This window comes from Aplysia californica, unplaced genomic scaffold, assembly GCF_000002075.1.
Source record: "Aplysia californica isolate F4 #8 unplaced genomic scaffold, AplCal3.0 scaffold00045, whole genome shotgun sequence".
Lineage (NCBI taxonomy): Eukaryota > Metazoa > Mollusca > Gastropoda > Aplysiida > Aplysiidae > Aplysia > Aplysia californica.
In genome coordinates this window covers 1,681,680-1,707,332 of record NW_004797315.1, presented here as the reverse complement: position 1 = coordinate 1,707,332, position 25,653 = coordinate 1,681,680, and the positions used below count along the sequence as shown (strand labels likewise).

At 38.4% G+C, this 25,653-nt stretch overlaps 1 protein-coding gene across 2 annotated transcripts in view; it reads right to left on the bottom strand.

Annotated features, from left to right (window-relative positions):
• LOC101850781 (cadherin-87A) overlaps window positions 1-25,653 on the bottom strand; it is a 74,311-nt gene that overhangs the window by 20,593 nt on the left and 28,065 nt on the right. For both annotated transcript variants that reach the window (XM_013079241.2, XM_005092362.2), the window contains exons 14-30: window positions 22,876-23,031; window positions 21,913-22,077; window positions 20,043-20,116; window positions 18,822-19,095; window positions 16,059-16,231; window positions 14,860-14,929; window positions 13,453-13,525; window positions 12,562-12,770; window positions 10,441-10,570; window positions 9,657-9,787; window positions 9,091-9,223; window positions 8,455-8,664; window positions 6,483-6,643; window positions 5,084-5,236; window positions 3,291-3,413; window positions 1,250-1,439; window positions 182-426 (exon numbers count right to left, since the gene is read on the bottom strand). In XM_013079241.2, the coding sequence (XP_012934695.1) occupies window positions 182-426; window positions 1,250-1,439; window positions 3,291-3,413; window positions 5,084-5,236; window positions 6,483-6,643; window positions 8,455-8,664; window positions 9,091-9,223; window positions 9,657-9,787; window positions 10,441-10,570; window positions 12,562-12,770; window positions 13,453-13,525; window positions 14,860-14,929; window positions 16,059-16,231; window positions 18,822-19,095; window positions 20,043-20,116; window positions 21,913-22,077; window positions 22,876-23,031 (2,670 nt within the window). The remainder of the gene's footprint in view (window positions 1-181; window positions 427-1,249; window positions 1,440-3,290; window positions 3,414-5,083; window positions 5,237-6,482; window positions 6,644-8,454; window positions 8,665-9,090; window positions 9,224-9,656; window positions 9,788-10,440; window positions 10,571-12,561; window positions 12,771-13,452; window positions 13,526-14,859; window positions 14,930-16,058; window positions 16,232-18,821; window positions 19,096-20,042; window positions 20,117-21,912; window positions 22,078-22,875; window positions 23,032-25,653) is intronic.

The following is a 25,653-nucleotide window of genomic DNA, read 5'->3' as shown; positions in this document are numbered from 1 at the left end:
CACACACACTTTTGAAAACTTAAAAAAAAACGAAAGACAAAAACCCCCCCAAAAAGAATGAAAGATTAAAAAAAAACCCCCAAACATAGACCGAGAAAAAAAAAGCAAAACAAACCCCAAAAGTCACATGACTAGAAGCACAATAAAGATAGTGAGGAAGTCTGAGTCTTTTTTTGCCTACCTCCAAAACATAAACGACCCAGTCCCGCCTGGGTGGCTTGATCCATTCCGGAGCATTGTTCTGGGACTCTTGAATGACGACACTCACTGGCACCTCCCGGACACACGGTGACATGGACAGGTCCCCTTTCATGTCAGTCGCAGTCACCGTGAAGTTGTAGGTACCCACTTTGTTCTTCAGGTTACCCTTTGTGAGGAGGCGGCCCACATTGTTCGTGGTCCATATGCGGAAGAGATCTTCATTGCCTGCGGAAGAATACAGTATAGTATGTTTTTTTTATTGGGGGTAAACAGAAGCGTGTCAGCACAATTACTGTCATTTTGTGCAATAAAAAAGTATGACTGATGGACAGACAGACAAAAACAAGAGAGGGAAAGAAGGAAAGAAAAGAGACGGTATCTTTCACTGGCGCCCTCCAATAACCCACAAAGTATACTGATGCAGATTAATTTTGCAGAACTAGTCAGTAATGATCTGTTCTCGCTAAATATGGAATAGAATTCAATGGAAGCAATTTCATAGAATTCAACGAAGCAATTTCAGGTTGATAAACATCACTTAAAGAAGCACTTACTTAGGACAAATTGTAAGGGAAAGTGATGTTTATCTGCAGTGCCTGTGTGTGGAGAGGCTTCCTTACAAAACGCTTCGAATTTTTGCCAAACTATTCAAATGTTCTAAGCCCACTAAGTAAAATATTTTAGGAGAGGAAAAATGTTTCATTCTTTTATAAATTAAATCCACATTATGCATCTTTTCTGGCTTTATTCATTACAGTCTAACAGACATATAGCAAAACACACAGAGAGCAAACATATTATAAGATGCAAATTGGTTGCATGCATTGTACGCTTCCCAGGAAGCCGAGAATATTTCTAAGTGTTCTAGGGTCTGCTGGGATTATAACATAGACTTAAAGCCCATACAGCTTGCTGTTCAGCAGGGATATGATGCGTTACATACATCTATCCATCCATCCATCCACCCACCCACTCATCCATCTATTATTCATTCATTCAATCATTCATTCATTCATTCATTATTGGACTACTGTAGAGGTTTTCTTACTTGGGGGAAAAAAACTGCCAGGCTTGATGGCATACATTATCTCCCCTCCTAGTCCACTATCAAGATCGGTAGCTATGATGTCCAAGATGTTTGTGTCTCTGGTGGCAGTCTCTGGCACGGAGCCTGAGTAGAACGAGTGGGACCCGAAATCTGGACAGTTGTCGTTTGTGTCGCTGATTCTGATGATGACCTGGGAGAGAGAGAGGACAGAACAAGAGGGGGTTAGAGAATTTTCAATTTGTAAACGTCGCACAGCACCCAGTGAAAAGCATTATACTTCCCAATACCAAAGCACCATCCTTGAGTGTACTAATGAATGGTAGTAGAAGGAAAATGGCTACCATAAGAGATCAAAGTCGAAGGTGTTATGATAAGATTTTTGGATGTGAAAGAGATGAAATCCAACTGAAATGCACCTAGCTTTAGCTTGTTTCTAATAACGAAAGGTTGTCACTTTTGCAGCATGACAAGGCCACACCCTATACAATACAATTAAACAGACAAAGGATTAGCTTCAGAGATACAATTGATTGGGGTGTTCTGCCACACCTACCATACAGTCCAGACCTTGCCCCTTTAGATTATCACCTGTTTTGACTCATTAAATGACATCTGACAGGACAAAGCTTCACCGAGGAAGATTATTCCACTGAAGAAGTGAATAATGTGATTGCTATTTTTTAATGAGAATTTCTTGAGGGAGGGTATATATATACATTCCTTTGTGCAGAGATGATAAAAATGCATTGACCTTTTTAGGGATTACACTGAGAAGTTAATAAACAGTGTGAGTACTTAATGCTGAAATTTCATTGTAATTAGATTGGCACTTTCAAGTTACGGCCATTTTCACCTTAATCTCGGGAAAGCCCTCGTAGTATACTTTAATTAATGTTCAAGAGTATTTTTTCGTGAGGGTCTTTTCTTTCTTTCGGAAATGATTTGTGAATTTGTGGGAGGACATTTTTCCTTACCCAGACAAAGAAATTTTGTGGTATGAACACTCCTTTGAAAAAAATTACTTGTGAAAAAATACTCTTTAACAGTAATGAGTTGTTTGAAGAAAAATCTGAAGCTGATTGATCAGTATGAGATGCTACCCTTAGTATTTATCAAAAGACCAGCTCACAAATTCATGACTTTCACCAGGCGGACATTTTTGCAATCTCAGTCCATGACTGCCTAAGGGCAAAAATTTTCTTCTCATGAAAAACACTCTTTAACAGTTCGGTACCTTAGAACTATGAAGTTCTCTCTGCTCAGTACCTAGTTTTGATAAAGGTGACATCAAAACTACTTAGTTTTACAAACATGTTAAGCTTTTTCTCATGAAATTCTTTGAATATCTTGATAACGACTCCGAATAATCTTACTAATTTGATACAGCAGATAGTATTGATTTCTGACCATGTGGTCTTAGTAACTCAAAATGGCCAAAAATGACAGAAAGAACTTTGTAATTCTAAGGCAACCAGTAGTCCTCAATTCATCAAAGCATGAAGCTGTTGAGTTGTAATTCCAACTAGACAGCACAACAACGTCTACATTTCTGCGGGCTTAAGATTTGTTTCAGTTGGAGTAAAGAGAATTACAAATCACGTCGACACATTAACAATCGTTTAGTTTCAGTTTTAGCAGAGGTTTTATGGCGTTGGAACTGCATAAGGTCATATGAGCGCCAGAAGATTAGAGGTGTTACAAGAGAGTAACAAACAAAAAAGAAGGAGGGGAGATAAGGACGACAGATGTTTGACAGGAAAGAAGAAGCAAACCACACCAGAGCACCTGCCAACCACACATAATCGTTTAGGGCAGGGAAAAAGTAACACAAACAGACAGAAAGAATATAGGGAAAGAATCTGCATTTACGTGATCTAATTGTCTAGCAAGTGCTCTAAAATGCTAACAGAAACAAAGAGGGAAAGAAGAGTAGCCACCCTCAAATCACCAATAAATTCAAAATTATAACAAAAGAAACAGTGAAAAGGAGAAAGAGGGCCACACAAATCCAGAGCTTCCATGAACTAGGCATGACACTTACTTGAGCAGTGGTCTGTCTCCGCACATCCGGATTGTTTGGGCTGTCTAGAGCAATGACTTGTAGCACATAAGACTCGGCTTTCTCTCTGTCAAATCTTGCATTAGGTTTGACAAATATCTGGCCCTGTCAGTGAAAAGAGATGAGATTGTGAGACACATCGGTCTATGCAGTGGGGACTTTAACATGGAAGGAAACGTTTATGCACAAATGAAAGGGGGGGCTCATGGCCTAGGGTCTCATTAAATAGGTCCCGTGTTCAAATCTGGAGAGCGACAAAAAATGTTCTTGTCCTTTTACATCCTTTCCTGCTCTCTAACAATGTTTTATCGTCTGCTTTCGTCTCCACTTTCTTCCCCCATCCCTTCACCCCCTTTGCCCCCTCCTCTGGCCTCCTGACTCTTTCTGCAACCTTTCTACTGCTTTTTCTTGGCCCCTTCTTATTGCTGTCTTTCAGCCACACCCGATCTTAAGGTAGGTTAAAATCTACACTTAGCCTCCTCATACAAGGGCGAAAAATCTCGGAGGTCCTGTGTGCAAGTTAGGCACCTTAAAGAACCCTTGATGGTCCAAAATCAATAAGAGTAGACTTCGGCCGCCACCCACGCAAAATTCACAATTTCCTACCCACTGTAAATGTTTGGTGTGTCCCGCACGCTCTTATGATCTTATGCAGTTGCGAGCGCGGTAAAACACTTCAAAAAAATAATAATTAAAAAACCAAACAAATGAAAGGTAATACATGAACAAAGTAAGACTCACATTTCAGGGGACAAACTCATTGAAGACTGGGGTTCCAAATAAAGCAACAGTTCAATAAGAGTTAATTCTCCGTGGGGGGATAAACCCACTATGCCGAGGCCCCTTTTTGGTACTAAATCTAAAAATGCTGAAAGCCTCACTAAATTGATCATTAAATCAAAACAAGTAAACCTATTTCGATAGTTCTTCATCTAATGAATGAACTCCTGGTAAAAGAGACCTATTTTCGGCAATTGCCGAATAGTAAGTTGATGTCCAAGTAGTCGTAAAGGAATGTGCTCGAGCAGCTGTCAGCTGCTCACCGGCACAGCAGTTCCGACTGCGAGCCGCTGGCTTGCCAGAGCCAGAGATAAAGAGTCAATAAACCTATTAAAGCTAACAAGTCACTACTATCTTTGAAGTAAGAGCAACTGCTCTGATAATTTTTTGTAAATGGCAAGAAGGCTTTGCCTTGATAAGATAACATAAAAAATAAGATACACTGTCACTCCACCAATGAAAGAAAGCAGCTGTGAATAACTTAAGATAACACAACTACTACATTTCTGACAGTTGACCAAGAAGACAAACAGCAACAGACAGCTAGATAGATACATTTCAGAGCATTTGTGCGTGTGTGATTGAAGAAAGGTCACTGTTGTCGGAAATTCTGGATATTGAAATAAGGGCATATTCTTGTAGCAAATTCAATGCTGAACACGTGGATTTTTAAATCTTTCAAATATCTTGAGAAGTTTTAGTCACTCGCTACATTTTGTAACACAGGGTGTAAAAACAAAGTTTGGAGAAAAACCAAATTTCTAACATTAATTTTTAACCTTTTGTGAATTACAACATGTGGCAAAAAGAAGTAACACAAAAATATTTAGACTTGAAATAACTGTAAAATCCTTTCAGTATTGTTATTAACAAGGCTAAATGTGTGTTTTTCAGACGGAACCTAATTTTTGACCAGGTTCACCCTGCTGCTAAAAAATAGCTTTGCCGACACCTGGGACCTTTCACAGGCACACACACACATTTAAGCATCTTACCGTTTGATTGTTGATCCTGAAGAAGTTGTCCGGGTCATTCAGCTGGTAAAACACTACACCAAAATCTCCCCTGTCCAGATCATTTGCTGCCACTGTGGTCAGATACTCTTCTACAGTTTTGTTTGCCTCAGAGGTCGTGGGAGTGTAAGTAGTCTGCAGGTACAGAACATTTTGGTCAAGAATTTCTAAGTGTTTGAAAGACTATGGTCAGACAAGAAAAAGTATTATCATACCGAAAAGATTGGCTCTCAAATCAACGTCAATGTTGTACATAGATTAAAGATTGATGAGACAAAAACCAGTCCAAGGTCATCGTCCTGGGAGGTGGGCACAGGACAAAGGAGGGGATTGCTGGGTTTAATGAAGTATGGAGTGGCTTTATGTCATTGAGGCAATATGCTACCTGTGGCCGAGAGCCCGGGTCAACCTGAAACATTGCTGGATAATGAAGATCTCATGAAACCTTCACAGCTCTACAAGCCAATGGCCAATTTTCAAATTGCTCCAGACAATACGCAGAGATTAAAACAGACAGATCTTAATGGCAAATAACAAAGAAACATTGAAGGACAATGAGACAGGACAAAAAAGAATAAGCAAACCCAGAGAAACAGCAGTAAGCCCCTGGAACATCAGCGGAGTAAGAAAAAAAGAGTCAGAGATAATGCAATTCATAAAGAAGAAAAACCATCTTGGATCTCATAACGACAGAAAAAAAAATCCATTTACATCAAAGAACAACTGTTAGCACTCTGCTGAAGCACAGACTGATTATAACAAACACCTTCTACCACTGCACACACAGTCAAACTCAAACCTGGTACAAAAGGAACAATCTCACAGTATCAGTACAGAGGGAAACTTCATTCTAACTAGGTTCAGGAATATGTGCATGATCACTGACTTATTATCAGCTACCCCAAAAACTAACTTGGATACGGACCACCAACATAGCATTTTTAAATACTTGCTGTATGAAGCAAAAACTCAAAAGAAAAATGAAAACAACAAAAGCTGTCAACATGATAAACAATGTAAAGCAAGAAGTGAAAGGTGTTGAGATGAGGATCACAGCAGAGATACAAATCCACTGGCCAGCAGATAAAGGCAAAAGCAAAAGCAACAAAGAAAGAAAAAGAGGTAGGAGGAGCAAGTAAAAAAAGTTTAAAAAACCCAACAAAGATAAGGGCACCAAACTGTCCCTGTGGTTTTATGCACCCCGCATAAATTTAGCAAAATTTGACCATTTTTTGCATAATTTATAATTATTTTCCTATCATTCTTAGTTAAAATTAACAGAATCGCATAATTTCACATTTTTGGGCTCAGTTTGCACAATTTCAGAATTTTTTAAACATAAAACGACGGGGACAGACAAAAAAAAACAACATTCACTCACCTGGTTGAATTGAGGTGTGTTGTCGTTGATGTTGATCACGTCAACAAAGACACTGGCCGTAGCTGTCCTCCGTGGTGTCCCACTGTCGGCGCACCGGGCCACCAGCGTGATCCGCTCGAGACCTTTCTCGTAGTCGATACGGTCGTTCACTATCATGGTCCCTGATTTGGGATGGATTCAAAAACATCTTCTGAGTTTTTAGTTTGAGAAAACAGAAGTACATCAACACATTAACAGTCGTTTAATTCTGGGGAAAAGCAAGACAACAGAAAAAGTTTTTTTTTGGTTTCAGTAAGAGTTTTACGGTACTCGCAACTCAATTGGGTCATATAAGTGCTGAAGATTAGAGGTGTTACAAGAGAGTAACAAACACAAAAAAAGAAGGTGGAGAAATAACGAAGATTGATAGAAAAGAAGGAGCAAACCACACCTGAGCACTCGCCAACCACTAATAAACAGAGAGATGGAAATTTTCCTTCAAGAGTAAAGAAGCAGGACCTACCCATGATTCCTCCAACCAGCCGCAAGAAGAATATATTCACGGGAAATGTTTTGAGTACAAAGAAGGAAAAGCTCTTCAATTCTCCAACGCCATGTTTGTTCATTGGATTAAAGAGAGGCACATGACATTGTCACAACAACAGTAATTTAGTGTGAGGAAAAATCAAGACAGACACAAACAGATGGAAAAAAATGGGGACTGGTAAAGAGGCAGGACCTGCCAGTAGTGTAACTTCCAACCACCCATCTTAAACAATGTTTGTTCATTCCTTCATCTTGATTTTCACTCGTAGTACAGACTGCCATATCATCAGAGTCATTTGATAATCAGCAAAATCAATTTCTGAAGGTTTTTTAGACAAAGCTGTTTTTCAAAAGAAGACATCGAGAGGCATTTTATAAAAAGTGTCACATGGCTGTGGAATCAGGCACTTGTCAATTTTTGTGCAAATGGAGTTATTGGTATATTTTAAAAGCTTATTCCTTTGTCTTGCTTTCAATAAGAAAAAAGCCCATCTATCTTGAATAGAAGTCGAGATATTTGCGATTGATGGAGGTGGGGTCGCCTGGTTTCAGTGATAAAATTAAAGAGAAAATGGCCACAAAAAGTCGGTAACTTCAACAGCTTGAGAGTCTTTGAAAACTGAAAAGTTACAGATTTTGTGCCTTTAATTAACGATTTTCAGTCAAATTCACATGGAAATGTGTTTTTATATGGATATAAAAGGTGTTGAGCCAAAAAACAAAAACTCGATAAAAATTGCCAAACAGGCAGAAAAATCCTGTTTTTTCAGTTTAATTATTTTGAGGAGCGCCAGATTTCATCACGATACCTCACATTTAGTTTCGTTTTGTTTCATTATTCCTTCTAAGTAATCTTAGTTTTTAATCAAACAATGGCAAGAGCCCAAGTCATGTTTCTGTTTTGAGTGATCTCTTTTTCTTTGATTTTCTCAAAACTTCAAAAGTATGACTATTTTCAAAGGTATTCTTCAGAATATATGTGGACCAGAGTTTCTTCAAGTTGGACTGAGATAAGTTAAGATTTCTATCCACAGAACAAGTCTGGGTTGATAATGGTAAATACTTAAAGACTTGTAAACTTCCAGAATGTTGTGCGATTTATTAAAGACATACGCACACAGTAATGGCCTTTTCAGTCTGTAAAATGAAAATAACTGAGACAAAAAAAAAAGAAAAGCAGAACCTATAATGAACACCCTCCAACTACATGTTAAGCAAGGTGCAAGCCAAGAGAACAAGAGAAAAAAAAAGTTTAAGTTTTTAACCTTGGACATTTGCACCAACCCCTTAACTGCCTCTCCCTGGACTGTATACGCTCAAAGGTGAGACTATAAAGCAGGCCTGGTAGTGAAGGGATAAACAAAGAAAAAATCATATCTTGTTCATGAAAACACCCATTAGCCAGCAACAGTACAAATTCTGAGCTCAACAAACAGTTATGACATACCTGTCTCTCCAAGAAGGCCAAAATAGTCGGGGAAATTTGGTATAATTTGTTCCAGGCTGTAAGAAGCAATGTCATCATCATCGTCCTTGCACTGTAAGCTTTCAACAAATGAATTCCTGATGGTTTCTTCTGTGATGTTCAGCCTGTACTCACTCTTGACAAAGTATGGATCTTGATCGTTGTATTCCGTGATACGAATGAATAGAGCACCTGAAAGGAAGAATATAAAGCTGAAGTCTGATCAACCTCAGTAACCTTCTACAATAATAAGTGTAAACAAATGAACAGACCCAAGATTAAGATCAAACTGACTATTCAGAATTCCTTCAAAACAAATGACAACATGGAAGGGTATTTACTTTGTAGCAGATCATTCTTGTTATCAAACCAGTTACCTTCGGTTTATTTTCCAACTTTTTTTTTTTAGATGTTGAAAAAAGAAAAAAACAACAAAATATTGGCTATTAGGTACAAGTATGGTGTGTGAGAATTCATCAGAGGAATGGTATTTTTTGGGCATACCTTTAGGAATAGGACAGTTCCAAAATCTAATCTCTCTAAACGAAGAGATTGGGAAAGGGGTAAGTGTCCAAAAGCCGATGTGAGAAGAAAACAACCACAAAGAAGTAGGGTTACCTGTTCCTTCCTGGACGGGGTTTGCTCCTTGATCCTGGACAGTGAGCTCATTGGTGATAAAGGCTACCTGATCTCTGTTCAGAGCCTGGTTGACAGTCACTACACCAGTGATGGCATTGATTGTAAACATATTCTGCCAAAGAAATATCAACCAAAGCTTACGGCATTGAACCTCAAGGAAAACAAACTGGTTATACATTCAATAGCTTAGAGTTCTGTACAATGCTGGATAATCAGCTAAAAACAAAAAAACTGTAATTATTTTATGCCCCCCATTGACAAAATTTAGATCATACAGGAGGTGAGCTGAGCTGCTTTGAACCAAACAGTCAGTGCCAACATGTGCTGAGTATGAAACAGTATTCCAGCACAAAGATGGACGAACTTGATAAAATAGGTCTTCCCGTGTGGCCCCAATGATAAAAAAAAGAATAGAGAGAGAAAAAAAGGGCAGCCCCCATGTATTTTTGGGGGCATACCTTGAGTTAACCAGCCATGAAATTTAAAAAAACGAAAACTCTATTTCACCTTTGGCATACAGAGCATTCTGTGCTTGGGTAACTTACCTTAAAGTCAGCATCTGAAGGAAGGCCATTGGGTTTGGTTCCTGAGTCAGGCTCCATGAAGAATCGGAGTTTCTTATTGACATCTGGATCCTCAGCAGTAACTTTATGGACACTTCTGCCAATGGGAGTATCTGAAAAAAACAACAACCCCAGTTGTTGACCAAAGTGAAAGCTATACTACATTGAAACAGTGAGGTTCATAATTTTAGAATATCAGAGCTTGAAGAGCCTAAAATTCAATTACATAGGCCTATATATTATCATTGACAAGCTGTTAAAACATACTAAGCCCTGAAAGCAAAAGTTTACTGGAGAGAGAAAACGTTTATTCTTTCTGCAATTGTACAAACAGCATGGATTTTCCCTTGCTTTCTTCGACATTTAGAATTCGAATTTCAACAATATTTCTTAACCACATGCAACGGATACCACAAATTAAGAAACTGCAATAAAAATTTTTGGCAAAATTTTGGGCTTAGTACGATTTAACATATGGAACTGACCTCACACTTGACATAATATTATAGATAGTAAAGTGCATTGAACATGCTGTTGAGCAGGAATTTGCCAAAATGTTATTTATTAATTATTATTATCTAGATAGCTCCATAGTGGGTAAAGGGTTAAAGAGCAAAACAGAAAACACAAAAAATACAGCTACGGACACAGAAAAAGCTGGAGAGACAGCAAGAGACAGAGGAGGAAGCTACAGTAAAGAAGCAGGATCAACAAGTGGCACCCTCCAAATAACCACTCGACGATTACTAGCAATGAAGGAGCTTACCTTCTCTGACATTGATTGTCTGGCTGGTTGGTTTAATCACGGGGCTCTTGTTGTTTGCGTCTGTGATGGACACGGTGAGAGTGGCTGTCCCTGTCCTGGCGGTCGGGGTGCCTCTGTCTCTTGCTTCCAGCTGAGGAGAGAAACGACATGATAGATATCATCATTTTGAGATAATAAGCCTCACTTGTTTGTTTTAGTTTTAGTAGAGGTTTTACGGCGCTTCCAACTGCATAAGGTCATATGAGCGTCAAGGGGTTGATGTCAACAGAGAAGTCCTTACAGGGAATCAGACTTACTCTGCTCACCTCTCTAGCTTCAACAGCACAAAGTCTGCTTCGACTAACAAGGCTCCCCGGAAATAGCGGGTCACAAGAGTGTGACAAACATACAAAAGTAGTAGAGGAAAATGACAATAGTAAGGATTAGGAAAGAAAAAGCAGCAGTTCCCTGTTGTAGTTCAGGCACAGTTATGAGGATAACATTGTTGGATCAGCCCATCTACAATTCTACTGTGCATTAGAACGAAAAATGTCCCCCCTTTGGGAATGGTCTAAAGACACTTCAGTCAGTGGCACCGCCCCAGGGGGTTCCTTACTTGTTCGCAAGGGTACTTATTTTACAAAACTATTGACACAAAGGCCATTCCAGTTTTACTCAAACTTGACCATAGAGCGATTTATCAGGAAAGTATTTTTCTTTTCTTTTTTTTGTTGTTGTTGTACACACAGATAAGAGGAGAACATTCCAGCAGTGAAGAGTCAAATTTGTCTAGGCCCCAACCAAGACACAGTTGAACAACCTGTGCATAAATCTTTTACTGCATCCTTCAACATGATATAAGTCATAAGTAGAAATAAGTTTTAAGTACGAGTTTTAGTTTTAGTAGAAGTTTTACGGCGCTCGCAACTGCATATGTTCATATGAGCGCCAGAAAATTAGAGGTGTTACAAGAGAGTAACAAACATGAAAAAATAAAAAGGGGTGATAAGGACGATAGATGTTTCATAGCAAAGAAGAAGCAAACCACACCAGAGCACCCGCCCACCACCCAAAGTAAGAGTTTTACAACACTTGCAACAAAATAAGGTTGTATAAATGCTAAAGATTAGAGGTGTCACAAGAGATGAAAAAAAAAGAAAAAAAAGAAGGAATATAAATAAGGACGACAGATGCTTGATGATAGACAAGAAAGAAGGAGCAAACCACACCAGAGCACCTGACAACCACCCAGTAACTAGACTTTCTGGCAAGATCAAATTGAAAGTGAGGACATAACAGTTCAAGTATTGCCACTTCCAGTGTATGCTTCAATAGTGGTGGGTTAATGTTCACATTCAGATACAAGGACAATGCAATAGGCTCCGCTCCCAATGATTCCTGTCTGGCGTGTGGCACAAGTCCTGACGACCTGCAGCGCGCACTGTATGAGTGCCCGCGGGGGGAAAGCACATCGAGGCCCACTTATGGAGAACAACGCGAGACCGGGCCCGAATGTACTCTGGACGAGGCCACAAGAGGTTGCCGCTTACCTTTCTGCCTGCGGCAGACTGCCGCCCTCCTGACGGAGGCCAGCCAGAAGAAGAAGAAGAAGAAGAAGATACAAGGACAGTACAAAGACACATTTTCTGTATTACACTATTTGACGAAAGTAATCACTTCTGTTGAGCTCGATGATAAATAGCATATGTGTCATGAATCATGCGCTCGTCAATTTTCGGGCATATGGAGTTATTGGTATAATCTTAATGCCTGTTCATTTGCCATGATTTTTGATGAAAAAAATACCCATCTATTTTGAATAGAAGTCGAGATATTTGCTATTGTAGGAGATGAAGGTTGCCTGGTTTCATAGGTAACATCAGTGAGCAAATGGAGGCCAAAGTTTGGCGACCTCCAAAGCTTGAGATTCCTTAGAAACTGAAACTAAACAACATTTTACAGTAAAGTCTACACAGAAATATGTTTTTGAAAAGACATAAAAGGTGTTGAGACGAAAAACAAAAATCAGATAAATATTGCAAAACTGGTGGAATAATGCCGTTTTCTTTGATTTCATTATCTTGACGAGCGCCAGATTTCACCACAATGCCTCACATATGATAAAAGCACGTTTAAACTTACAATTAACTTGTACTCGTTCTGAGTCTCAAAGCTAAAGCGAGCGTCTTGCGTTGTGCGAATATCCATTGAAAAAGTGTCATCTGGATTCTTCCGTCTGTTTCTCAATTGGAATTTCCCGACAGCACCACTCTGGATGGCAAAGTCAATAACTCCGTTACCAGTGGTGGGGGAGTCCAAGTCCTTTGCTGTGACAGTCAACAGGTAGGTCTCTGAAGAATGAGACAGACAAAATAAGAATTATCAGTACTGACAACATATTGGTAATAACATAAGATAATCCACCAGCTCAAACTAGCAACCAAATTAATAAAAGCTTAAGAGTTGAACCTGTTTAACAATGTCTATGAATCAGGACAAATACTCTAAACGTAAGAAGATACTAATAATAAAACTATAGAACTATAGTTTATGATGCAGCCAGTAAAGCCTTTACCCCCCACCCCCCCTCCCTCCCAATCAACCCTTTCCTGCTTTTCAAGCAAAAGAAAAAAAAAGAAACAGAATATACATGAACTTGTACATTCATATTGTAATTGCGAGGGACATTTGTGTTACATATTCAAACAATCATCATATACTTGAAAATGGCTACCACTCGAAAGTTCAAAAGAACATAAAGATATACAGATACCGCCACGCTCAGGTTTGACTGCACTGATTTTTTTTGTGTCTGACAATCCAAGATGGGCATTTTGTGGAGACCAATTCCTCACAACTTCCATATGGTACAGAACTTCAACATTTGTACGATTGTAAAACGTACTGAGCACTTTCCTATAAAACTGAAATTTATTAATCAATTTATTATTATTTATTATTTCAGATTAAAGACTAAAAAAGGGGAAAAGTAATGAGAAGACCAATTGCTCGATCAACTTCCATGAAACTTACCACCAACAACTTGCTCTGACATACTATGCTTGTAGGTAGGAGAGGTGAACTCAGGAGCATTGTTATTAATGTCCTGAAGGGAAAAAGGTATGCATTATAGTACACTATTGAAATTCTACTTAATGGTATCAAATCTGATGACCGACATCTGTAGAGTGAAGGCTAGGCTCTTCGATTTTGCAAACAGAACATATGTTTAATTCTCTTAAAGAGGGAGTACATTTTATCCAATATCTCTATCTTCCAGCTAGGATATCATATCCGACTTATCCATAGATGCGTCGGAGGAGCAGGGTCAAAGCACTCTGCCAGCAGAATTATCTAAATTATGTTATAAAAAGAGTAAAAATAATTTACAATCAGTTGATTTTTCTATTAAATTATATAACTGAAGTTATATTTTCACAGTGTTTAAATTAATTATAAGAAGCGCTGATTCATTGTCCCTGGAAAGCTAGAAATAATTCTTATAACCCAATTACGAGAAGTCATCCTGTTATTCCATCAACTTACAAAATCTAGCTAGACTTAGCGTTTTAAGAAAAGTAAGGAATTTCTGGAGTATAAAAGGTACCGTTCCTGTATTAAATTTGTAGTTGTATTCTAGCACTAAAATCGGATTGTCCTTTTTCTTAGAGAGACTTCAGGGTAATTTTTATAAACTTTTGAGAAAATGTGGGAATATTTACGATTATATTAGACGCATAAAGTTGTATTTGGAAGAATTATATACTTCATAGCGAATTGTGCGCAAAATGGATAAAGTGACAAAATTACAGCTTTCTGTTATATGCGCAGATACCATCTTTTCTGAGTATCTGCACCAATATTTTGTTGTAACTCCAAAAGTTCAAGAGTTTTTGTCGTGCCATCTTTTTTATATTGATTTTTTTCCATTCACATTTGTTTTAAAAAATTTTTAATTTAGCATTGCTGACTTCAGCGTGTCTGACGAAATAACGAGGCAAGTTACAATGTCTATTCTTTTTTGAGTCTCAAGAGCAGAAATACCTGCTTTGGATGCATTAAATGATAATTACCATAAATACAAGGATACACCTAAAACAGTATGTTAAAAAGTACAAAAAATTAAGTCAGCCCAGACAGAGCAGCGACAAGGAGCTGACCCCCCATGACCCCGACGTGATAAGGCGCCCGGCGGTGCCCCCCCCCCTGCAACTAAAATTCCACTGCTGGTGTGCTGTGATCGGTGCCCCTAATTAACTATAACTTTTAACAGTTATTCTTGTAGGTATTTCCATAATAATTGGTCCAAATTCGTTCATCTCTTGATCGCATTAAATCTTTTCAAACTTAATAACAATCATCCTTTCATGACATGAGGCTGTGACCACTGTAAACAAAAAGCAATCCCAACTTAATTCAACTTATCCAAAGAGCACTTACGATAACAATGATGGTGACTTGACTGACAGCCTTGTTCTTCTGGTCGTATGACACGACTGTAAAAGTAAACCTGTGAAAAAATAAAAACTCTCGTGTTAATCCTTGTAGTCAGAATTTAGGAGAAAAGGAAACACTCGTAACACTTTGATTTATGTTCTACAACCAAACTCCCATAGCCTTTGAGACTTAAGATTTGGATTCCAGAGCCCTTATATAAGGTTTAGGTCCGAAAGGCTACATCAGTAAACAGGCAGGATCAATATTCTACAAGAGTAAAGATCACCAACAATCTGAAACGAAATGAAGTTTCCGGATTTTTCATCGACAATTTGTAGGCTGAGCTCCAAAACACAGGGAAATCAAGAGAGGAAACAGATGAAAATAGATATCATTTAATCAAACCATAGCTCACAGGAATTATTAAAATAAATTTTTTTGTTATGTCCCATTTTATTATCTACCTGTTAACCTCAAACTATATAGGCCTGTATCCTCAGGTGGGTGCATTTCTGTGCATATCCCTTTATATACATGAACCTTTTTTCCATTCGTTTTGAACACATGCCAAAAGGGGAACGGGTCATAGTTTTCAGACTTAGGGCAGGAGAGAACTGGCTGAATGCACATATTATGGACAAGAATCTAGGGCGTGGCCAGTCAATGGCACGCCCATGCAATATCTCAACCATGACTACAGAACATCTACTTAAGCAATGCTCTATACAAGACAGTCCAAAGGTAGTACTGGTTTTATGGCACAAATAGGTCAGGTAAGTGCCAAAGGGACAAATTCTCAGATAATTAAACTACTAACAAAAATGCATCAATCTTCAGAGAAACTTTTTATGGCAGGGGCTGAAAGGCATAACTACATAATGTGCAAGTTTTATAAACATTCGTATAGTCATTTGTTTATTCAGTATTTTTTTCCTCTTACTGCTTGGACAGCCCTTGTATAAGGCAGCCGCAAAGACATTACAAATAAACTCTTACAGAATATAGCTGTTGAGAAAACAATTATCCTGAAACAGAAAAGAAACGAGATCTCAGTAGCCTCTATAAATAACTTTAAACCAGTCACAATAATAATAATAATAATAAATAATAATAAAAAACAGCATTTGTATAGCGCATCCTCTCTTGACAGAAAGCTTTATACACTTTTCACTATGCTATCGTTATTAATTTGCTTTACGTACTGTCCTTTCTCTTTATCAGGAGCATCTGAATAGAGCACACCCCGGGTAGCAGTAATGTTGGCATAAGAATTATTGGTGCCAGGTCGGACGCCCTGTGTTATCTGCCAGAGGTTGCTGCCACTTCCTTCGATGGTGTACACAATGGGTCCTCCCACTGTATCTGGGTCCACAGCCTGTGAAATACAGAAAGAACTAAATTAAAAAAGTAAATCAAAGAATGTTCCTTTTAAGGAAAGTAAGAAGTTTATGTGTTGATAGTAAGATTATGTCCTTTTTATACAATTCTATGTTTGAAAGCGTGCTATTATTTTGTATTTGCTGCTGGGCTGGGAATTGTAAGTTGAAAGATTAAGAAAAATTAGACAGAACCATTAAGGAAGCCAGCAAGACCTCTGGATATGATTTTACTAGAATTGATGAAATGTATAACACCACACAGACAAAAATGATACAAAGCATTATAAATGACCCACCACACCCCCTTTCCATGCTAATTATAAGATCACGCAGCAGATATGTACCTCCAAAAACAAAGAAAGAAAGATATAAAAGAATTTTTTACCATCTAACATAAGGCTATTGTCAGAATGAGTATAGATGTGTGTTGCTCTTTAGAGTATGTATCTATGTACCCCCAAAGGTCTTGCAATTAAATATTTACCTGCACGTGGATCAATGATGCATCTGATGTGAATGTACATTTTGTCAGCTTTACTTGTCTTTTCATATTGAAATTTTAATGAGAGTAATATATAATTTGATTTTTTAAAGTCTACCTGCATGTGTTTTCACTGTCTTGTACTGCCAAACAAAATTTTCCTCTGGGATAATAAAGTATTATCTTATCTTAACTTCAACCTCTACTCTTTTTTTGTCAACCCTTTGAACCCGGGCTCCTAAGCCGTAACCCCTTCACTGCCCCCAGTGGGCCAAGAAGTGCTTCCCTGTGCCATGTGCCCATTGATTCGGCAGGCCCATGAAGAAGTCATTTTTAGTGTAATTTTCCACTGTCTAAAGGGACAAAACTGCGTCACGACTAATCCTCATAGATATTACAGGAGTCTCCCGAGAATCTGAGCGTCGTTTTCATTGTTTTGAAGAAGGGAAGTGTTGACGTTCTCAGTTGTGTTTACGGTTTGTTTTCCTTTTTGCAATGGCATCCAACAGACCGGTCTATCGACCTTCCTTTTTAGCTGCAGAAGTTCTAGACAAAATTAATGAATGACTGTAACAGTGATGATAATGATTTCAATTGAGTTTCTGAGTTAGGAGCTCTATGTGACGCTTGTAGTAATTGGAGCAATTTTCCCCGGTACAGCTATGTAGCTCATAGCTGGCAGTGAAGGGGTTAAGTCCTTATCTCTGGCAAGCCGCTATGCAGCTTGCAGTTGGAACAGCTGTACTGGTGAGCCGCTGGCTCAGGCACATTCCTTTACGATGACTTCCAAAGCCAAATTACTTTTTGGCAATTGCCAAAAACAGGTCTCTTTTACCGGGAGTTCATTCATTAGATGAAGAACTATGGAAATAGGTTCCCTCATTTTGATTTAACGACCAATTTAGTGACATATAAGTTAAGGCTTATTTAAGATTTCGTTTCAACAGAGACCCACAGCATGGTGGGTTTACCCCCTTGGGCTCTTGAGTAATTTCATTGATTTCTTAGGTACACTTTTCTACATCTCATTTAAGTGTTGATCTTAATTATTTATCTCATTTTTTATTTTAGGTTGTAATATCACTATGCTGGTGTATATTGATGCTGCTGTTTTGTATTTGTGGTCTATTTCTGTAAACATATGTTATATTTAGGTGGATGAGCCATACCGATATTTCGATAATCCAGAGTGTTTGCCGTCTGAGCACATACCTCATCATGCATGAGCTTCACCCTTGCACCCACTGAATACATGCCTCGATGTGCAGTGCTGTAAATCTAGCAGTCTACACGAATAGAGTTCAAGTGGAAAAGTGGTGTAGGCTATGAGCCTACAGTGCAGTCAAAAATTCGTGGGGCAAGTTATCCTCAAATATCTCTTAAACAGGTAAATCAATGTCATCCATACATTGCACAGCAGTTTGTGTCAATTTGTCTTAACCTAATCATATTTTTTCAGAACAATTGAGGCCAGATGAAAAACTTTTCTCCATAAATTTATATAAAATACTATAAATCTTTATCATGAGGAAAATGGGATTGTTCAAAGCACTTCCCGCTTCTGACACACATTTTGCATACATGCATATATGGCCTACGTTACAGCTCATCAACGACACATTTTAGTAGCAAAACTTGTTAAAGGAAATTAGTTTTATAGCAAACACATTTTTTGCAGGTTCTCAAAACATGCGTTCAATAAAAGAGTCATGATTAGAATAAAATGACGGACCTGCTTTGAAAAGCGATATTGCCCCAACTATAATACCTTTTAAAATCTGTAGAAACCACCTACTTGGATTTTTTATTAGTATTTATTAAGGAATTTTCTAGAACACAGCTAACGGGTGTTAACAACAATATTGATATGTTAAGACAAAATGGTACAAGTCATTGTGCAAAAGCTGGAGAGTCTGTGCTCGACAGTTTAGGAAATATTTGACAAGTGCCTGATTCCACAGCATCATGACACATATTCAGCGTACAACATCGCTGACCTGGCACAAACGTGGCAAAAGCCTGGCAAGGAAAGAGCTAATCACAAGAAAACTGCTTTTCATAGAGCTTTACCATACAGCAAAATAATGCACAACCGATCAGTTTACCTCAATGATCAGCGGGTTGACAGTGACTGTATTTCCTTCGAGGATATACCGGAGATAGCTGGCTTCGGGACGTGGAAAGTTGTCATTGACATCCAGGATGTTCACAATCACTTGCACAGATCGGGTTCGGCCATTGGTTATGTCTCCAAGATTATCCGTCGCTGCTACTGTCAGAACGTATCGTTTCTTGCGCTCATAGTCAATGCAGGGAGGTTTTCCTGGGGTGAGACAGTCTTTTACCGTCAAGAGTCCCGTAATCCGGTCAATTTCAAAGCTGCATTAAAAAAGAAAGAGGACGTGATAAAGACAGACCAATAATCACAAACAGGTCGCTACCTCAGAATCACAACGTTCTATCTCACATTTTTGGCTGTTTTGAGTTACTAAGTCCAGGAGTTCAGAAACCAAATGTTCTATCTGCTCTATCAAAATTGTTTAAGTATTCGGAGCCGTTATCAAAATATTCAAAGAACTGTATTAAAAAAACCAACTTGACATGTTGAGAATCTAAAAAATTTTTTCGTTAAATTTCTCAAAACTAGGTACTGAGCAGATAGAACTTTGTAATTCTGAGGTAGCAAGGTATCAGGCATTCCAATGACTTAAACTATCTGTTGACTGCCATGCTCAGGTAACGGTAATTTATAATAAAAGATAATTGTTCTATGTCCCTGGCAACACAACTGAGACAATTTAGGACGTCGGCTGCTTCAGCCCTGCTGATACCCCAGATAGAGCACTCCAAGAGACAGATAGAGACACGCAATAAAAAGAACTTCTCGTTTTGCAAATCGAACACATGTCTTCTGAGTCAATATGAAGGGTCTAGTATTTTACCACAAACAACAGTTCAAGTTACTCAGCACAGAAATGGGAGGTCTTGAAAAACTACTATATCCTTCCTGAACTTAAAAACTACAAAACTGTTGTCATCTTGAAACTAATCATTCTCCCAATCTGTCTCCTGAAGAAACTTCACCACATCATAAAAATGTAAATGTACAGGTGTAGGGTTCCTTTCAACACGGAAAAGTTGGGTCATAATTTGAGAGATAGCACTCCTGCATCTAACTTCCATCTCCGATGGGACTGAACCAAAGGAGTGAAGAGCCTTGAAAATTCCTCAAACAACCCGAGTGAACAATATTAGATAATATATATTTTTTTAAAATCACCCCCCCTCCCCTTCACATCCAAGGAAAAAAGGGCACTAGCACTTACTGTTCTGGTGTGTTTCCATACAAGGAATAGCGTATTCCAGCTTCTCCAAAGTCGCCCTCTTCTCTATCTTTGGCCTGCAAGAAGATTAGACAGTTTTCTTCGTTTTAGTAAGACTTTATGGCTCTTGCAACACAATTAGGCCATATAAGTTCAGAAGATTAGAGATGTTACAAGAGAGAAACAAACACAAAAAAGAAGGAGGACATATAAGGACAACAATGTTAAAAAAGAAAGGAGCAAATATGTCAATAAAAGAGAAACCAGTAAAAACAAAGTCGAAAACAGTGCATATGGGGCTTAAGATAGGCATCCTTTAGAAACTGCAGCTACAACATACCATCATCATAATCGACACACTTGATTATCTGCAGAGGGTATATATACAGGTTTGACTGAATATTTAAGTGACCCAGGAGAGGGGTTTTGCACTGTATGCTAATATATCTATGTTGCACTGTTTTGTATCAGCATAATGTCAATTTCTCTTGAATCAATAAACCTCTTTCTGAACTTTCCATTATCATTTCTTCTTTCTTTAACCCTATCCGTACGTCGTGTTTTACAATCGCATCCATACGACGTGGGGAACTCTGTGCCACCACTTTCCAAAGAGGAAATTTACTCACTAATTCGATCTGTACACTTTGCATAGCAGTCTGTCAAAATGATTTTTTGAGAAATACTGAAAGTTTCAAGGAGATCTCCGTACTTGAAGTATTCTAAAATGTGAAGAATACAACCCCGGGGGTACAAAATGACCCCAGGGCGTACGGATAGGGTTAAGAGGGGGAAAGGTGTGAAAATTATTTCAGAAGGTGCAATAAGAGCTTTATTAATTCAAGAGAAATTGGCATTATGCTAACACCAAACAGATATAAATGTAAATTTGCCCAGCTATACCGTTACTGAATTGGCCGCCAGATCAGGCACACACTACACACAGAGCACGGCACCCACTAGGTGACAGCTTGACAATCTCTTCCCCACAAACATCTCTATGAGTTCAGCCTGTTTCTAGCAATTGTAGCATGCCAATTTGCCTCAAGTTCAAGCTGATTATGAAAATGCTATTATTTTTTAACTTTGTTCAATATTTTTACAAAATTGGAATAAAAGTTACTTGGAGGAACTTCAAAGTAATTGCGCCACCTCTGCCGGTATGCAAAATATCAGGCGTTGCCAGATATCAGCTTGATGACCAAAAGGCTGGTGAGTGCCTATCATCATCATTATCATCATTGCCTTTCTCACCCTGCACCAGGTATAGGCCACGGACAAACACTTTCCATCTTTCTCTATCCTGGGCTAGCCTCTTGCTTGACGTTATTCCATGTCTTCCCACTTTTCTGTACACCACTTTCTGTGATTCTGGGTGCCTGTGAGGCTTTTACATTGTGAGGACTCATGCTTAAGTCTATATAAAAGGTCTGAGGCAGCCCAAGGACTGAACAGTAACAGGTAAAAAAACCTGTATAGTCTACAGGGTCCTCGACACATTTAGCCGAGCTTCTGTCCGACAGAAATTTCCAATTTGAATTAACATAAAGTTCAGCTGGATCTTTTCCTATAATCGGGTGCTACTGATTTTTCTCCTGTGCATGACAATCCCACAGGACAGATCAAGATGAGTCAAGATTGGTCACACTTTGTCTATAGTCTCTACTAATCTTCCACTAGTCAAGATGGCACTTGGTGCTATCCCATTACACTTCCGGCCCCTCAGTACTGCCAATTTCATGCTCCACCTAAGGAAAGTGCTAAAACAGGATTTGACTGTAGGGCCTATTAACATACAGAATGAAGACACAACCCCCCCCCCAACCCCCATCCAAATAAAGTTCATAATCATAAGGAAGCAAAGCGCTCTTACATTTAGGTCAATGACAGAAGTTCCTCCTCTTGCATCCTCAAACACAGAGACAGTGTAACTGTCCTTATCAAACTTGGGGTCTTCATCATTGACATCACGCACTTTGATGATCACTGTTGCACTTCCAGTTAAGGCAGGAATTGTCTTGTACTCCTTGGCTGTCACCTGTTGAGGAAAATGATTAGGAAAACATGGATAACACGAACAGAACAGAAAATATTTTTTAAACAAAAAGGAGAAAAGAAGTGTTTCAGAGGAAAAAGACCAGTTCGCTGCTACCATGTCTTTTTCTATAACTCTGACAGTTTCTTTAGAAAAAGGGTAAGATGTAAATGCCAAGCAATATACAGACATATGTACCTTTTGCTCCTACATTTTTCATCCATGATTTGTGAATCACAAGACAAAAATAGTTCCAGGAGTAGATCATTAAGATGTCATGAAATTAATGTGCTGTAGAAAGGAAATGAAAGCAAGAGAGAAAACCGGAAACATTTTCCATTTTAACTTTCTGTTTATATTGAATATGAGTCATCACAAAATGAAAACAAAATGGAAATTGAGCACTACCTGAAATGATTTTGAAGCCCCCCCCCCAAAAACAAACAAACAAGAAAACCCCCAAAACCCCAAACAAAACAAACAAACCCCAAAACCATGCTTTTTACACAGAAGCATACTACTTGGATGTAGGATACGCAGTAAAAATTCTTTAATATTTTTTAAGCATGCAGTAAGCACATAGTACATAATAGTACAACAGACTCATGAAACAAAATGATTTGTTAAAATTAACGTCTTGCTCTTATGAAATTAACACAAACGCATGATATTGATACCAATATGACATTTCACTAGTTATGGATTTCTCTTTCGCCTACATTTTTGCACTGGAAGCACAGGCACAGGAAAAGCAGACAGGAAAAAGATGTGACATGTCCTTCTAAAAGTGGGCATACTTACCAAAATCCGATATTCTCTTTGGCCAGATTCATAATCTATCTTTTCTGGATCTGCTACATAAAGCGTTGGGCTAGAGGAAGCTGCATCTTCAGTTGGAATCACTTGGAATATGTCTGTATAGTTGTCTGTTGCCAGTCTAAAGCTGTTGTAAATGTCCTAGAAAGGAATACACAAATTTAGTATACAGTGATATGTGAAATGAAAACAAGCAAAATAGTTAAACATTCTTAACACTTTGCGTGCATTAAACACTGGACTATAGGGTTATTAAAAAAAAACTAAATCACAAAAAAGTGCAATGAAAGGACACAGTCTCAAGTCCGCTATGCCACTTGTGCATTTCATATTTGCTTGTGGAATCACCTTGAGAGTTTTGTAGCTTTACTTAAGAGGCAGAAGATTCAAATACTGGCAAGTAGCAGACTACATCAAGCAAAAATAAACCTATGGATAGATTTGATCTCTAAGGGGAGACGCTATACACAAGGTTTCCAAGTCTCCTGTACCAACGTCTTTGATTTTACATCCACACGGCGTCACTTTTCGCCAAATTCTGTTACTTTTAGTTAGCGTGACTCAGCAGCCCGCCGGAGCTCTCCGGCTCGGGGTCACGGGGCTAATGAACCCTGAAGCGACTTTGCCGGTGTCGGTTAAGAAGTTCGCATTTTTGTCTACGTTTGAAATGCTATAACTTCTTCCCTATCCTACACAGCAAACCATTAAACTGATGTACTAAAAGCTCAATGTTTTGAGATCTATTTTGCGTTAGAATGGTTAATTTCTGTGACTTAGTTTCTGTTCTAGACAAGTGTTAGTACAGTACCCAATTTGTCTTATTTTGGTTACAAACCTATGAATAAATTATTGTTTATTTAAAAATGGCACGACAGATCTCTCCAAATTATGTGTTAAACTGACTACGAATATCATATCTTTTACCACAAGAAATCTTAAATCTGCGCAAGTAGTAATAGTCAAGTTATAAGAGAAGAAAGATGCACATCTTCATTTCTTAACTAAAGACACTCAGCGTTAGCTCTTGTTTTACCATTAAACAAGAGAAAGTTACTCTGCGTTTGTTCATGAATCATGACGTATCTGAGGCCGCCTGCATACAACTACGATGTTTTAAAAGCACAAAACCGTGTAAATACATGGGTAAAGATAAACTACTTGTATGGAATTAAAATAAAGACAGCTAACATATTCATTATTAGTTTTTGTGTAGGAAATATGCTCGGACACTTATGAATGTAAAGAAATTAGAATATGGTCAGTTATTAAGGAAATGGTCACAGAAACGAAAATAAAAGTTGGAAAAGTCTGGTGGTGATTCAGTGTCACTGGAAAGCTAGAAATTATTCTTATAACCCAATTATGAGAAGTCACCCCTGTTATTCAGTCAACTTTCAAAACCTAGACGTAGCGGTTTTTTTTTTAAAGTAAGGAATTTCTGGAGTCTAACACTAACAGACACTGTTCGCGTATTGCGTCATAGATGTATTCTGGCACTTAAATCGATTTGTATTACTTCATATAGAGACTGCAGGGTAATTTTGATAAACTTTCGAGAAAATATGCGAATATTCACGATTATATTAGACACATAAAGTTGTATTTGGAGGAATTACTTCATTACAAATTGTGTGCCAGATGGACAAAGTTGCAAAATTACACCTTTCTATTATATGCCCAGATACCATCTTTTCTGAGTATCTACACCAATGTTATGTCGTTCATGGTCCAAAAATTCGACAGCTTTTGTAGTGCCGTTTTTTTAATATTGATTTTTTTTTTTCATTCACAGTTGTCTAAAAAAATTTACAATTGTGTCATGACGCGGTGGAATCAGGCGCTCGTCAATTTTTGGGCATGTGGAGGTATTGGTATCATCTTAAAGCTTGTTCATTTTTCTTGCTTTCAGTGAAAAAATTAACCGTCTGTCTTTAATAGAAGTCGAGCTATTTGCGATTGAAGGATGTGGGGATCGCCTGGTTTCAGAGAGAAAATGGCCGCCAAAGTTTGGTGAATTCCATAGCTGGAGAGCCCTGGGAAACTAAATTTTTTTATTTTTTGCACCTCTGATCAACGTTTTTCCGCAAAAATCCACACAGAAATGTGTTTTTAAATGGACAGAAAAGAGATTTAGCCAAAAAGCAAAAATTTGATAAAAATTGCCAAAACGACGGAAAATCGCCTGTTTCTTCAATGTCATTATTTTGACGAGCGCCTGATTTCACCACGCAGCCTCACAATTTAGCATTGCCGACTTCAGCGCCTCTAAAGAAATAACCAGACAAGTTACAAAGCCCGTCCGTTCTTTTTTGAGCCTCAAGAGCAGAAAAGCGTGCTTTGGGTGCATTAAATAATAATTACCATAAACACAAGGATACACCTAAATCTGTACGTTAAAAAGTACCAAAAATTAAGTCAGGCCAGACAGGGTGGCGACAGGGAGCTGACCCCCATGACCCCGACGTGATAAGGCGCTTGGCGGGGAATCCCCCGCTGCAACTAAAATTCCACAGGCGGTGCGCCGTGTTCAGAACTGCAATGATCGAGTTGTGCATCATTCTACATTGTCCAATAGCTGATCAGAAAAAATTCCTTTAAAAAACTATTTTTGATGTAAAAATTTTGGGAGATGCGTGTAATGACTATTTATACCAAGAAAAATGAGAGCTGAACTTGGTAGAAATCTGTCCAAGCAGAATCTCCCAGCATTTTAAGTTAAAACATCTACAACATTGCTGGATTCATGAGAAAGCTAATCTTAAT